At 39.3% G+C, this 13,470-nt stretch overlaps 1 protein-coding gene across 8 annotated transcripts in view; it reads right to left on the minus strand.

Moving 5' to 3' along the window:
* The window catches only part of KLF12 (KLF transcription factor 12), a 241,587-nt gene that overhangs the window by 143,173 nt on the left and 84,944 nt on the right, over positions 1 to 13,470 (minus strand). For 7 of the 8 annotated variants that reach the window (XM_064645887.1, XM_064645882.1, XM_064645883.1 and 4 more), the window contains one exon: positions 2,875 to 2,964. In XM_064645887.1, coding sequence (XP_064501957.1) covers positions 2,875 to 2,964 — 90 coding nt within the window. Of the gene's footprint in view, positions 1 to 2,864; positions 2,965 to 13,470 lie in introns of those variants that run through there. The other variant, XM_064645889.1, reaches the window with a different exon arrangement.

The raw sequence follows: 13,470 nt of genomic DNA on the forward strand, positions 1-13,470 counted from the left end.
TACAGAGAAAACACCTTTTCTGACCGACATATTCATGTGTCCTGCAGGGAAGCGTTCAATATACCTACAAGGAACAGGCACATATCCTTGGAATCCACAGTTGATTTAATCTTAGTTTCAAGAAAGTTTTGTGGTAATTGCCTTGTAAACACTCATCACCATTAACACAGAGGACTCACCAAGACTGGAATACTTAGCTATCACATGTGACAGTCTCCCACAGTGAAACAGCAACCTGAGGAGCAACCCCACTCTCTTCATCATACACTGTAGTACAGTCTGGTCCCCAAAGGGTTAAGCGAGATCCTCACGCATCACCACAATGGAGTTTTTCTGTTGCCACTGGAAAGCGCTGGAAGCTGATGTTGGATAAAGTCAGATTAAAAACAAGGTGTGTGCTTTCAGAAGCACAGGTAATTACTAGCGTAGCTGTGGAAGGTCCTTCATCATGATCAATTTTGAAATCAAGATGATGTTTGTTTGAAATATGGGCCCAGATTTGAAGAGGAAGCAATTCAAAGCAGTCTCATAGCCCTTCTAAGACAACAGCTTCTCAAAGCTTCATTAGCAAAACATGACAACTCGGCACTCTCTGGTTCTGACAGCTCAGCACTCACCATCCTGGTCAAGAGCCAGGCCAACTCCAGACCCTGTTTCTTCCACTCCACAACTGACACAGCCTTCATGTTCCCCCAACCAGACATGAAACTTTTTTTTTCATAACCCTTAAACCATGCCTCACTTTTGCCCTTGCAGCAAACCTAGAGCCAAGAGCAGATACCAAGAAGGACCAGCAAAAAACCCAGATGTTTTTGTATGGGTTTTGGAAAAGCTTGTCTGGTGTTCAGCATGCTAAGTGATGAAGCTTTGGCCACTACGTTCAGAAGACTCAAAATGTCATCTTAGTTTGCAAATTTTCAAAGTAGAAATCACATCTCCCTGTACACACATGCTGCAATGGGACTTCAGGCACTATAAACAACACACACACAGACACCACGATTTCAGATTCATACTACTGGTTTCACACTTTAGTTCCCTCTCCATGCTTCCCAGTTATGATATTCATCTTCCCAAACAGCTCCATGTGCTGTTTTTGGTAATCACATCCTTCAAACACTTGTCCCTGTTATGTATACCAACATCTACATATTCAAAACAGTCTCTAAAGCACATGCTAAACATCTGTTTCAACCAGCTCTCTTTAGAGTTTAAGCTGTTTGCTGGAAAATTGCCATCCTAATGGCCAGCTCCTCTGTTACTGAACTGGAGAATTCATTTTGTATTTATTGATTGTTCCCTAATGAAGAGTCATAAAGGTGCCAGAGACTCTTGACCAGACACTACTTAATTAGTATCAAAGTGCATAAAATCCCAAATCAAACCAAGCTCTCTGTCCAATGGCTCAGCCACTGGAAAAAAGTGACATCATTTTCTGCTAATACAGAAGTCCATAAAATTTTATTGAAGAACTCTAAGGAAATTAAAAAACTATATAGGTCGATCATTTCCTTCCAATTTCTAAGACACCAAATAAGGTCTTCCAGAATCAAATAACACTTTGCTAAAGGAATTATTCTTCATAAAGGACCCAGCAATATGTATCATGCACAGAATTTTATTTTAAACTAAACAAAGGCAGATACAGGTGAAACTTCTGTCTTTCGAACGCTATAGAGAAATGTTCCTGTTACATACAAAGATATGATGCAAAGCATCCAGAAGATAATAAAAAATTACCTCTAAGGGATCTGTCTTTACATCATTGTGGCTCATACAATAGTTCAGTTTTTACGTTCCCTCAAACTACAGTGTATTGGAGTCTTTTCTGAGGGTACTTGCTCTGAAAAAGGCAGAGAGGTGAGCAAAAACTCGATTAAATGTCAAGCTTTTTTCTCTCAAACTTATAGCCTCAAATACACCCTGGTGTTTCCTTGCAAGTGTTTCAAATTAAGTCATCCTGAAAGTTAATTCCCTCTCTTTCATATAATTTTAATTCTCAATTAAATAACTGAGAAAATAGCAGAAAGGGAAAGAGCCAACTAACAGAAGGAGGCAAAAGCCCATCCCTACATGGCAATAGCATTGCTGCTTCTATTACATCGCTTGTTGAAGGCACATCTTCAGATTAGTAAGGTGGCATGGATTCTTTGGGATAACGCAAGATATACACAAGGAAAGAAATTGTCATGATAAAACAAAATCCATTTAATACATATGCCCTCACAGTAATCTACAACTACTGATGTATTACCATATATGCAAGAAAATACCCTTCAATTTTCCTAAAACCTATCACTCCAATGCCAAGTTCTGCAAAAAAATTCAAAATCCTATTCATGATCTGCCCTGTATTCAGCAGCTGATGTGATACCAGCTTTAACCATCTGAAGGTTCTAGTCCTCTTATCCTAATGACAAACAAGTGTATTTCACCCCAGAGAGAGCAGGTTTTCATAAACAGAAAATGGAATAGGACAAGCATATAAAGGTTGAAACAATCACAGTAACGCAAATATCCCAATAAGGCAGAATAGCAAATATATTTATATGGGCTTCCCAGACATAAGAATTTGGCTTCTTTACTACAATCCATTCTTTTTTCCTGTTTTTCATTTGTTTGTTTGTTTGTTTGAACTGCACCTTTTTATTTATAGTTGTAAAATTATACCAACACCATCCCAGCTATCCTAGATAGTTTTAGTAAGTCTTCTGCAGAGTTTTGTTCTAGATCTCACCGGTACAACTTCCAAGAAAATAAGCTCCAGAACAGTGGAAATAAAGAAAAAAACAGAAAAGAAAATGGGAGGGACAGCTAACCACAGAGAAGCTGGGGAAGGGTCACCAGAGCGAGGTCACACAAACCTCTTCTTACCCCTTGCTCAGATTCCAGCAGCTCTGTTTTGACTCTGACTGCCGGCATCCCATCAAGCATTAACATTCTGTTCTCAAAGGCGCTGATGTCCTAAAACAAAAAATGACAAGGTTAATAAAAAAAAAAGGAAGAAAACCTTGTTTTAATTCACTGATTTAAATTCTATGATACCATACAAGTAAGTTTCTTTTAGTGGAAATGAAGTTAACAAAGATATAATAGTTATTTTAAGGAGGAGCTGCCAAGTTACTACTTCTGTTAAAAAAGTAAATTATACTTTTAGTTGCCCTTAAAAGAGATCTAAGTCTCTGTAAACAATAAGGGAAAAACATCTCCAATTACTATTTTGTAATTTGAAGTTAATCACACAGGTGCACATATATTAGTTCCTTGCTTTAGAATTGGAAAAGAGACCAGTGATGTCAAATCGTTTGAAGTTTTTGGGAGTATACTTAGGTATAGTTGATTTGAATCAAAACATTTGTACTTCTGTATTACCTAGAGAAAGCATACGCTTATGTTCAGAAATGTTACAGGGAAGGCCTGTACATACATACACTATAAATTAAGACACTATAAATTAACAGAACTCCTCATATTTCTTATCATTGATTGTATTTTAAAGTTATCAGCATTTGTCAGCTAAAATCTCCACACACACACCTCTGACACAAGACAGAGAAAAAAGCATGTTAAAAACATGCAGTGCCCACGTAGTAATGGGCAATATATGCCAAGAGCTTCAAGCTGAAGAAAAATTTCCTTCCCTGAATCAACATCCCCGCTGTGTAAGTCTCATTCTGCTGTTGCTGAAGCAGTTTATGGAGATATACAAAACTTCTTGTGCCTTCAGTTCAAATACCACCTCAACTTGAGTCAATTTTCTACTCTAGCCAAGGCTCGAATGATGGTGTTTGAAAGCAAGTACCTTTAGCTGTCATTTAGTTTGGATAACATATAGACAATAAAAGACATTTTATCCTGCAAGTTAGAACCTGACCTTACAAATCCAGACACCTTGGGTCAGTGGTACAGAAACACAGAGATGCCACAGCTATTTTTCAAATAGCGAAACTACAGCACATATCATTTAAAAGTGGCTCATTCACAGTCAGTTATTTACATGCAGCCCTGTTTGGAAGTCAGCACTCTAAACTGGAAACTCATCTCTACTCTGGTACCTTGTACTCCTCAGTAACTGCACCTTAATGGAAAAAAACACTTTTCCCCTGTGTTTCATGGGCAGCAGATCTGTTCAGCACTGCGTGGTGCCATTATTCATAAGGAGTATGTCATATGCCTGTTTCTTATCATGGTTGCTGCAGAGGAATTTTAAGGAAAATGGTCTGTCCCAATGAAGCTTCCAAAACACATTTTAAAAATTTAAATTTAAACATTTCCTTTTTTCCTGATACACCCCATCCCAGGACTTTCATTTTCAGGGATATAAGCACTGCAGAAGCTGTTTACTTTTGTATTTATTGTAATTTAAATAACATGTTGAAAAGCAGGGAAACTGATATGCCCATGCTCAAACATGGTGCCACAAGTAGAAGCAAATGACCTGTTTAAAATCCCTGTCATCCTCACTTTGAACTCTGCATGGTTTGATACTACAGGGCAGGCAGGAACTCAATGACGAAGCAGATAAGCAAATGCAATCCCTATTTTTTCCTTTAAAAGTAGATTTAGGTAATTGATAAAAAGCTCTAAATGCTTAAGTTATAAAATTTCAGATCAAACAAGTCATTTTCAACGGAACACCTCTGCGTTCAAACGTGTGAATGAAGACCACTCAAGCTACTGAGACATCCCAGTCCATGCTACGCTTCTTCTGTGCATCTACCGTATTTTTTAGAAAAAAAGTTCTTCCTATGTCTTCTGAGCAAATAATTTTGTGCAACTTGATCTTTATTCAGTGTTTGAGGCATGAGGTGGACAAAAAGCAGTAGGGTCTTCAATGCCACAAAGAAGCTGGATGAAATTGCTCTTGGCTTTACATCCTTCTTCCCAGGAAGGGCAGTGCACTGTTTACTTATTAGCAGCAGATCTCAAGTGTCACTGAGCTCCATTGTGGGGTGAAGAAGGCAGGACCCAGCGTGGCATTCCTGGCTCCCCCAGTGCCTATTCTGCAAGAAAAAGCAGGTCCTCTCCTTTCTTGATTTATAGGAAGCACAGCTGAGTTTTATAGCAAGATCAGGAATACACCATCACGAAGCATCCCTTAGGCTGTTTAGCTCATAGACAAAGAAGAATGAACTGATATTGCATAGTGTCCCTGAGGAAGTCTTACCCGCCTGAGCAAAGGGACAAGGCCAGCTTACACAGGAGGCACAGGCTGAAGGAGGGGGGAAGACAAAGCGCCATGGAGGAAAGGCAGGTTTAATGAACTGTTAGAATCTGATTAGAGGCTAATGTCCCTTTTAGTGCTTTGTACCAATTTACAGCTGATATACTTGAACCATTTTTACCCACTGGCTGTGATAAACTCATTAGTTTTAAAAATGCAAGCTAACCAGAGCCTTTGAAGTTTAGAACTGATAAATCATGAAAACCTGACTAGTTCATGTACCATTTAACACATTTACATTTAACTAAATTTCCATAGTATTCACTTCCCCTTTTGTTCTCTAAAAATCTTATTTCTTAAAAGCAACCTTTCAAGTGCTGGTCTGAAGAGCAAATGCTCTGGCTGCGAACAGCTCTGGCTTTTGGGCAATTCATAATTCAGAGTAGCAATAATCACAGGAGTAAATTCTTTCCAAACTATTTGATCCCTCCTGCATTTATAACTGGAAGTACATTGTGTGACACATCCTGGGGGGCCACTGCCAAGTAGTTCCAGTCTGTGTGCTATACACAGGGATAACATGTTCAGCCCTAGAAAGCTGATCTTTCCCAACTGCGCTCTCCTGCCATAACCAGTTTTGCACTACAGTATGTTCAAAGCCATGCAGCAAATAGGATGTAATTGCCGAGGTTTGCATTCAGTGGGCTGTCACCTAAGCCAAAGGGGCTTGACTCATTCTCACAGAGGCTGAATGTGTTAATTGAATTCTCCCAGGAGCCTCTAAGGTCAGACAAGCAGATGGAGCATCCACACCTGAGTGAGGCCAGGCTGCTCCAGTGCCCCACGTTAACTGATGACACTCATGAGACCCACCCGCAGAGACTGCTGATATGATATATTGAATCAATGAATTATTCAAGCCACAGCCCCTTCCTGGCTCACTCAATCCTCTTCATCAATTGTGGTAGCTAACTTCCACTCCCAAAATCCCCCAGGTGAAGGTTACCTAAATTCGTGTGACAGTCCTTCCTTCTCTATTCTCCCACCTCAACCCTCCTGGTGTACTCCAGTTACCCACCTAGGTAAAGCACACAGCAAATGTAGGTCCTAAACTGGGCATATAATGAAGCCAAACACTGCATGACCTTACCAGAACATCTGTTCTCTTGGATAAGTAATTCATCCTAAAAGAGATCGCACTCTTTCTCAGTGCCATCCACTGGAGCCTTTCACTAATCATTTTCAGACATTTAGTCCCTTGAAACATTAATTAAAAACACAAATCATACCTAGGTCCGTACAGGCAGCTGCTATTAGAGCTGTTGTTACCGAAGGCAGATAAGCTTACAAGCTCTTCTTCTGAGAAGCTATTGCAATCAGTTTAATAACCAGAATCTCCCCCCTCTTAAAAGGCCTACATTTTCAGTACAGCACCACTGTAACCATAACTAGCATTTTCTTAATGAGGATGATTTTCTGCTGCAACTTTTAATCAAATTCATCTTTGCCTACTTTAAAGGAAGAAAAAACCAAAAAGTAATTATCTCATCCTTATACAACACCTCCACCCCCCACAGCATCCAGTAGTGTTTATTTAATTATTAATTACACTATTATGACATTTGGCTCCATCCACAAGAAGAGTTAAGGTTTTATAGCCAAGTTTTTAATTTGACCAAGCCATAAATATTCAGAATCACACTGCAAACTTTTAACAATCACAGAGGAGTTGGTGGCACAACCACTCTCCTGTCCTGAGACACCACCAAAGACATCCCTAAACTCCGTTCATAATCTCTTCTAAGCACAAGATGACACAAAACCACACGTCCCCATCCCACATCACAATTGTCTCTCCCACTCTCCAAGATTTTCCCATCGAGCTGCTCAGTACTAAAGTATGATAGGTCCAACTCCATGCCACCTCAGGAAGAAAGCAGTGAGCTCAGGCTTCAGAGTAACCAGAAAACTTAGACCTCACACTTCCTGCATGGACTGACAAACATTACCTTCCTTCCTCCTCTTGTTCCATTTCATGAACACAAGCAATACACAGAGGCAAGGTGGATGATGCTAATTACTGCTGTCACTAATGAAAGTTACAGGCTTACTTAGTCACACTGAAGAGTTGCATACTGGCAAAATAAAGCCACGGATGGTTCTGCCTTTCCCATGATGACCTATAACATTCTGCTGATAATTCAAAGCTTCATAACTCTGGTGGCTTGACCTTTGCTGTCTAGTAGATGCCCGCCGAGTCACCATTACTCTCCTTCTCAAAAGGACAGGGGAAGAACACAATATAGAAAAGCTTAAGGGCCGATATAAAGACAAAAACATTATTTATGAGGTACCGACACAGGCGAAACAGACTTGACTTGGGGAATATTAATTTACTGCCAATTAAAATAGACTTTGACGGTGAGAAATAAAGACAAAACCCAAACATCTCCACCCACTCCTCCCTTCTGCTCAGGCCCAACTTTATTCCAACTCTTCCTTCACTTTTCTGCACAAACTTAACTTTAACATGACACACTCTCATTTTGAGAAATGAAATATCAGCTGGGGGAGGAGCAGTCTCAAATTCAACATTCAAGCTACAATAAAAGTTTCATGTTCAAGGGAGTATGTTTTAACAGCTGAGAGCAAAGAAAAACCCTTAGGCAGTCTTTCTGTCCCAAAGCTATAACGTCTAACTTTACCTGCCTCATCTTCTATTATTTTAACACAAGTTTTCCGCACACGCAATAATTTCTTAATTCATCATTATATTTTTATTTCACGGCTCAAAAATCTGGAGTATTTTTGTTATAACAATGTTCTTGACAGCTCATAAACATGAACGTTTAAGTCTTCCTTTTTTATACAGATATCTTAGAAACATTACTGAAGTAATCATGAAGTAACTTATGTCAGTTATATGCCCTATCAATAAGATTATCTTGTTGATTTTTCTGAACATATATACCTAAATTCATATTACTCTCAATACACTTTACTACAGTGAAGTTATTAATCAGTCAAAGCAAGAGACAGCATAACACATCAGGGCAAAAAAATCTGAAGTGATCCACTCAAGGCAAAGTTTTTGAAGATATGACAGAATCTTTTAAGGATATGACTAGTTTTCCAAAGCATGAAACTGTTTTTTCTCTTTGTTTCAAGGGATAACAGAATGAAAGATTACCATCTCTCATGAAGTCCTTTGAGAGAGGAAGCCAAGGAGAATCACTCAGTTGTCAACCACCTCAGTTTCCTAAAGACCTTTATATAACATACAGTGTTAGATCTGTTGGTCACTTCAATGCAGTTCTCTCTAGGATGAAGCAGATGTAACATTGTCACAGTATGCATGAGAACAGTTCATTCCAAAAAGTGGAGGAAACAACTATCCCATAGAATGAAAGTAGGTTTATGAGGCTAGAAGATAATCACTCAACTGGGAATTCTGCCAGGGAATCGAGGGTAACAGCCCATGTCTTGCTGTAAGATCTTCATCATATGTAATTATGTCTATAGCTGTGTGAAATGTTCATTATGAAAGCACAGATTCTGGTAGTTCTTCATTTTACTCTGAACTTGAATTTCCAGTCAAATTCACCAGAAAAGTATAGGCTGCATTCACTGATGCATCCAGGAAAGCCACAACAGTTTCTTGATAAAAAAGTGAAGTAAAGCCTTAGCATCCATACTGTTTTCATCTGAAACAGGAGTTGATTTGAGTTCGTTCCAATTCACAATGAAATTCCTTTAGTGAGTAGGGAAGTGGACATGAATCAGCATGGCATCCAGTGAAGAGGGAGGCATCACAGCTCTAAGCTTTCCAGGAAGGCCTCCAAGTGTGGTCTCATTACAATTGTGTGTGCCAGGTAGAGCTCAGACCTCAACAGCAGTTGAGACTTGATTCTGTCAATGCCCAAGAGGCACATGCAAAGGTTGGCCTTCAGCTCATGCTGTTCTGCTCAGATCCTCATCTGATGTACCAGACCGTGTCCAGCTGTATCCCATTGCTACCAGTACAAAGATGTACACATGCAACACAAGCTTCTCGAATTCCTAGTCATCTCTTGGAAGAAAATAATACTGATTTTGAAGACAGCAGGCTTTCCAAGGTTATGAAGTATTCAAATGCCTAAGGACACAGCTATGTTGTAATTTGATGTATTTTTACAAATCTGTCTCCAGGGAAAGAGTTCAAGTCCAGACAATATTCAGTGAAGAGAAACAAGATCTCAAATTTTGCTGCTAAAGTCTTTTTTGTTAGTTTGGGTTTAAATTAGTTTTAGGGAATATAAATAGAACCAAAGAGATGTGGTCAGCTTCCAGGTGACAGAGAAGTGTCAAGTGCATTGGAAACTAGAGGCCAATCTGCTATTTCTCAGACTCAGCAGGCAACCCTGTCAGCTTTAACAGCTTAAAATCCCTTCACATCAGCTCTCCTCTCCTGCCAGTTTTAGCTGTCTCCACAAAGAATTACTGATCCTTCCAATAGTAGGGGTTCAGACACAATGTTACAAGTAACAGCACTTACACCAGAGACTCTCCTTTAACTTTTTTCAACATTAATGGCTTCATTGTTTTCCCTCTAATACAACATTCACAGAATATTTGAGGGTTTGTGAATACCAATGGATTCCTTAAGTATTTGTGGATTTTCTTTGCCTTACCCTTGAAAGTTCCGCTTTACGAAAAAAGCCCAACCTCCCTCTCCCGCCCAAAAAAAACCAGCAAAGGAGAGCCAAAAGAGCCATCATTTAGGAGAGATGCATACCTAAGAAAGGGGTAGACGTGCAAAAAGCATGCACTATACATTTATCTTTACACTGGATTTATTTAAAAAGACATTTTTTCAGAATACTCGATGGCACACTATAGTAAAATAAACTCTTGATACTTTCTCCTTTGGGTTTTTGAAGTACAGACAAGTAGTGAAGACTACTATCAAGTGGAAATGCATGACTTTTTGACAAAAAAAAAACCTGCTAATTGACCTAGATTATCACTTTTCCTTGACCACTATTATAAGACAAGTGGTTTTAAAACACTACTGCTCAATTTCCAAAGTAGTTTTCCACTATCTTATGACAATTGTCCTTGGGTTTGGAGAAGAGTTTAAAGAGGAGTTTGAAGAATGAGGCTTAAAATTAAAAACAAACCTCACCACCTGCCAAAAAAAATTGTAACAGGAAATGTAAAAGAATTTTTCTAGTCCTACATTGATCAAATTTTCTGAAGCACATACTAAATAAAGGTTACCTTTATTATTAAGCGGGTTGTTGCCTCCACTACTAAAACTGAGAAAAAGAAGTTACACGAAGAGCTAGCAAAAACACTTTCAGGTCAGGTTTTCATTCAAGAGGTCCCCTGTCCTTTGTCTTCACAAAAAGCTTAAATCAAAGCCTAAATCAAAATCAAAAAGTAAGTCTCAAGTCAAGAGACATTTTTAAATAACTTCTGGTGCTAGAAAGAGTATGTGACATCAATAAATCGCCAGTGGAATAATTCTATCATCTGACAAAATCTTCCTGTATCTGTTAATTGTCTAAATTATGACTATTTTGTATTTGCTGAGCAAATTAACATTGAGTGGCGTTGCTCAGGAGCTTACCAGCAAATACACAGTGACTAAAATTTTACTCTGAATTCTGACTGTACCTGCGCTGGTCAGAAAATGATCTGCTGAAAGCACAGTTTGCTGGTTGGCACACTTTCCCCCCACCTGCCAACGTGCAAAGTCTGCTTCCATGAAGACAGATACAACATGGGAATATTTAGCATGTAGCAGTAGCCACAGTTTAGTCCAAAATCCACGCATGAGATGTCATGTGGCATGCCAAAAATAACTGCTCTTTGCCAAGAAGAGAAGACGCCAGGATCTGCTTTGCACCATCACTCCGTGCAGTCCAAAGGGACCACCACCTCAAAACAACAGTGCCTTCAGCTCTGCGATCGCAAAGCTCCAGAGGCAGCACTGAAACAACTGCATAGGCGGTTTCATAGGCCTGGGCATCATCATTTACTCCAGAAATTATGCTGGCCCTTGCCATCTTGTGTTTCAAAGAAACCAAACACACTACCAACAATGCTGTCTGCCCCGTGGTTGCAGGACTGGTCAGTGGATCATACCCAACCCTTCAGATGAGGGAGAAAACTGTTGCTCCTCCAGGTGCCATGTTCCCTCCCCTAGCATAACATATAGTGATAAATTGACTGTCGGGGCCAAAAACCAACTTCTTATAAATCACGGACATTACAAATGGTATCCTCTGAGTAAGAGTAATATAAGGTTATGCCAACATTGAATATGCCTAGTGCCTTCCAGAAAACAAGCCACAAAAATGTCAAGCAGCTGATACTGTTTCTACCAAGCAGAAGTGTTTCTCACTGATCTGGGAGCTCTGACATACAGGCAGAACTAAAAGGAAACAAGGAAAAACCAGCTTTCGTAACCACTAAAATTCATGAATTTCAGTTAAGCCTTATTTTCACTTCATATTTGCTTTGTTCATAAGCAATTTTTAAAAACTCTTCAGAATTTTTTACTATTTAAGACAGAGCAGTACATGGCATGCATACAAGAACCTCATTCCCAGAAGTCAGTTGCTCATTTCCAGCTCAGCTTGTCATGCTGCCAGCTACATGGACAGCAGCCCTGGGGAGAAGGAGGACATGCTTGTGTGCAGCTGCACCCTCCAATGCCAGGTATTGTAGGACACACCCGCGAGGTGCGCAGATGGTTCTCACAGAGCCTCAGAAACTGTCACAGCTCACATACAAAGTCAGAGAGATAACAGGCAGTGGGGATGAAACCAAAAGCTTTCTTTCAATGGCCCTATTCCAGCTGCTAGGAAAAGCTTGACTGCAGTCTTTGCCTCAGAAGCACAGAGTGCCCGTGTTAGCAAGAGCACATACAGAGATCACATGATTCATATGCAGGCCAAAATACCACAGGAATAATTAAATAAAGCTGAGTGATTGCATACTTAGATGAAAAAGTCAGATTATTCGCCAGAAACTGAGCGTTATTCCATCACCTTTTCCTGTATCTTTTGCACAGCACCTTACACACACGTGGAGGAACGGCAATTGCTTTATACGCTTCTCATAAACTCACTGCTTATTTTGACATGTGAAAAGAAAGGGTGTAAGCTCTGATGAAACTTCCATTTAACACCCTGTCCCAACTCAATCTCTGTTCTATTTAACAACAGTTTGAGGCTTCCTGCTCCCCACAGGTTTCAGTGCAAACTCCTGGGAAAATATTAATATTAAAGCTGGTGTGTAGTACTCAGTACATTTCAAAAAAAGGGAAAACTGACTCCTGTTCACTTAGTGAATGAACTATAAAGCACCGTAGTTCACAAATAAGAATTTGTACATATCCACCAAATATGTGGGAAAATTATATAATATAATATATAATAATAATAATACATATTGCTCTCAGACTGCTCACATCAACTTAGATAGAAGCTGATATCTGACTACTCACATGAGATACTGACTTACCCAAAAGAGAATGACCAAAATGCTTATGTACAAAACTGTCAAATTGGATTCTACAAGTAATAACTTACGGAGGAATGAGGGTTCCCTTTAAAGGCAATTCTAATTAAGTGTTCAAAGTTTCCAATTAACGAGTTTTAAATGTTGCCAACACACATTTCCCAGATTCTGAGAGAAACTATGATTCTTCAAACATGCTTAAAAAAGAAGTACACTGCACAGGAAACAAAATTACTGCCAATAATTAAAATAACTGTAGACTTCAAGATTAAAGAGTATTTTAAGTAACACGGATAGAGTCATAAAAACCATAGAAAAACATCAGAAAGAGATATATAAGTAGTACATATAGTACTACATTAACAGATGGTTTGAACTTCCATTATAACTTCTTTAAAATGCAGAGATCTCAAATTTGCCATATTCAGCCAATCAAACTAGGCAGATATACTAAATTTAAGATTACAAAAAGAATACTTGAGTGTGTGTCTAAGCAAAGGACAAGATAATGAATAATCAATTTATAACACATCATTTTACAGCATGAAATATCATGGAAAAACTGGGGGAACACTGAATGCCATAGCCAATCTGGTTTTGGGTTTTTTTAGGATGCCAGGATAATTTAGGTAGGAAGGCATCTCAGGACTCTCTAGTCCAAACTCCCACTCAAAGCAGGTGCAACTCACGAGGTCAGAGCAGGTTGCTCAGGGTTGCGTCCAGTCAGGTCAGGTCTTAACAATCTCAAAGAATGAAGATGGCACAACCTGCTCAATCAGGTAACAGTCCCAACTGAG

Source organism: Pseudopipra pipra, chromosome 2, assembly GCF_036250125.1.
Source record: "Pseudopipra pipra isolate bDixPip1 chromosome 2, bDixPip1.hap1, whole genome shotgun sequence".
Classification (NCBI taxonomy): Eukaryota; Metazoa; Chordata; class Aves; order Passeriformes; family Pipridae; genus Pseudopipra; species Pseudopipra pipra.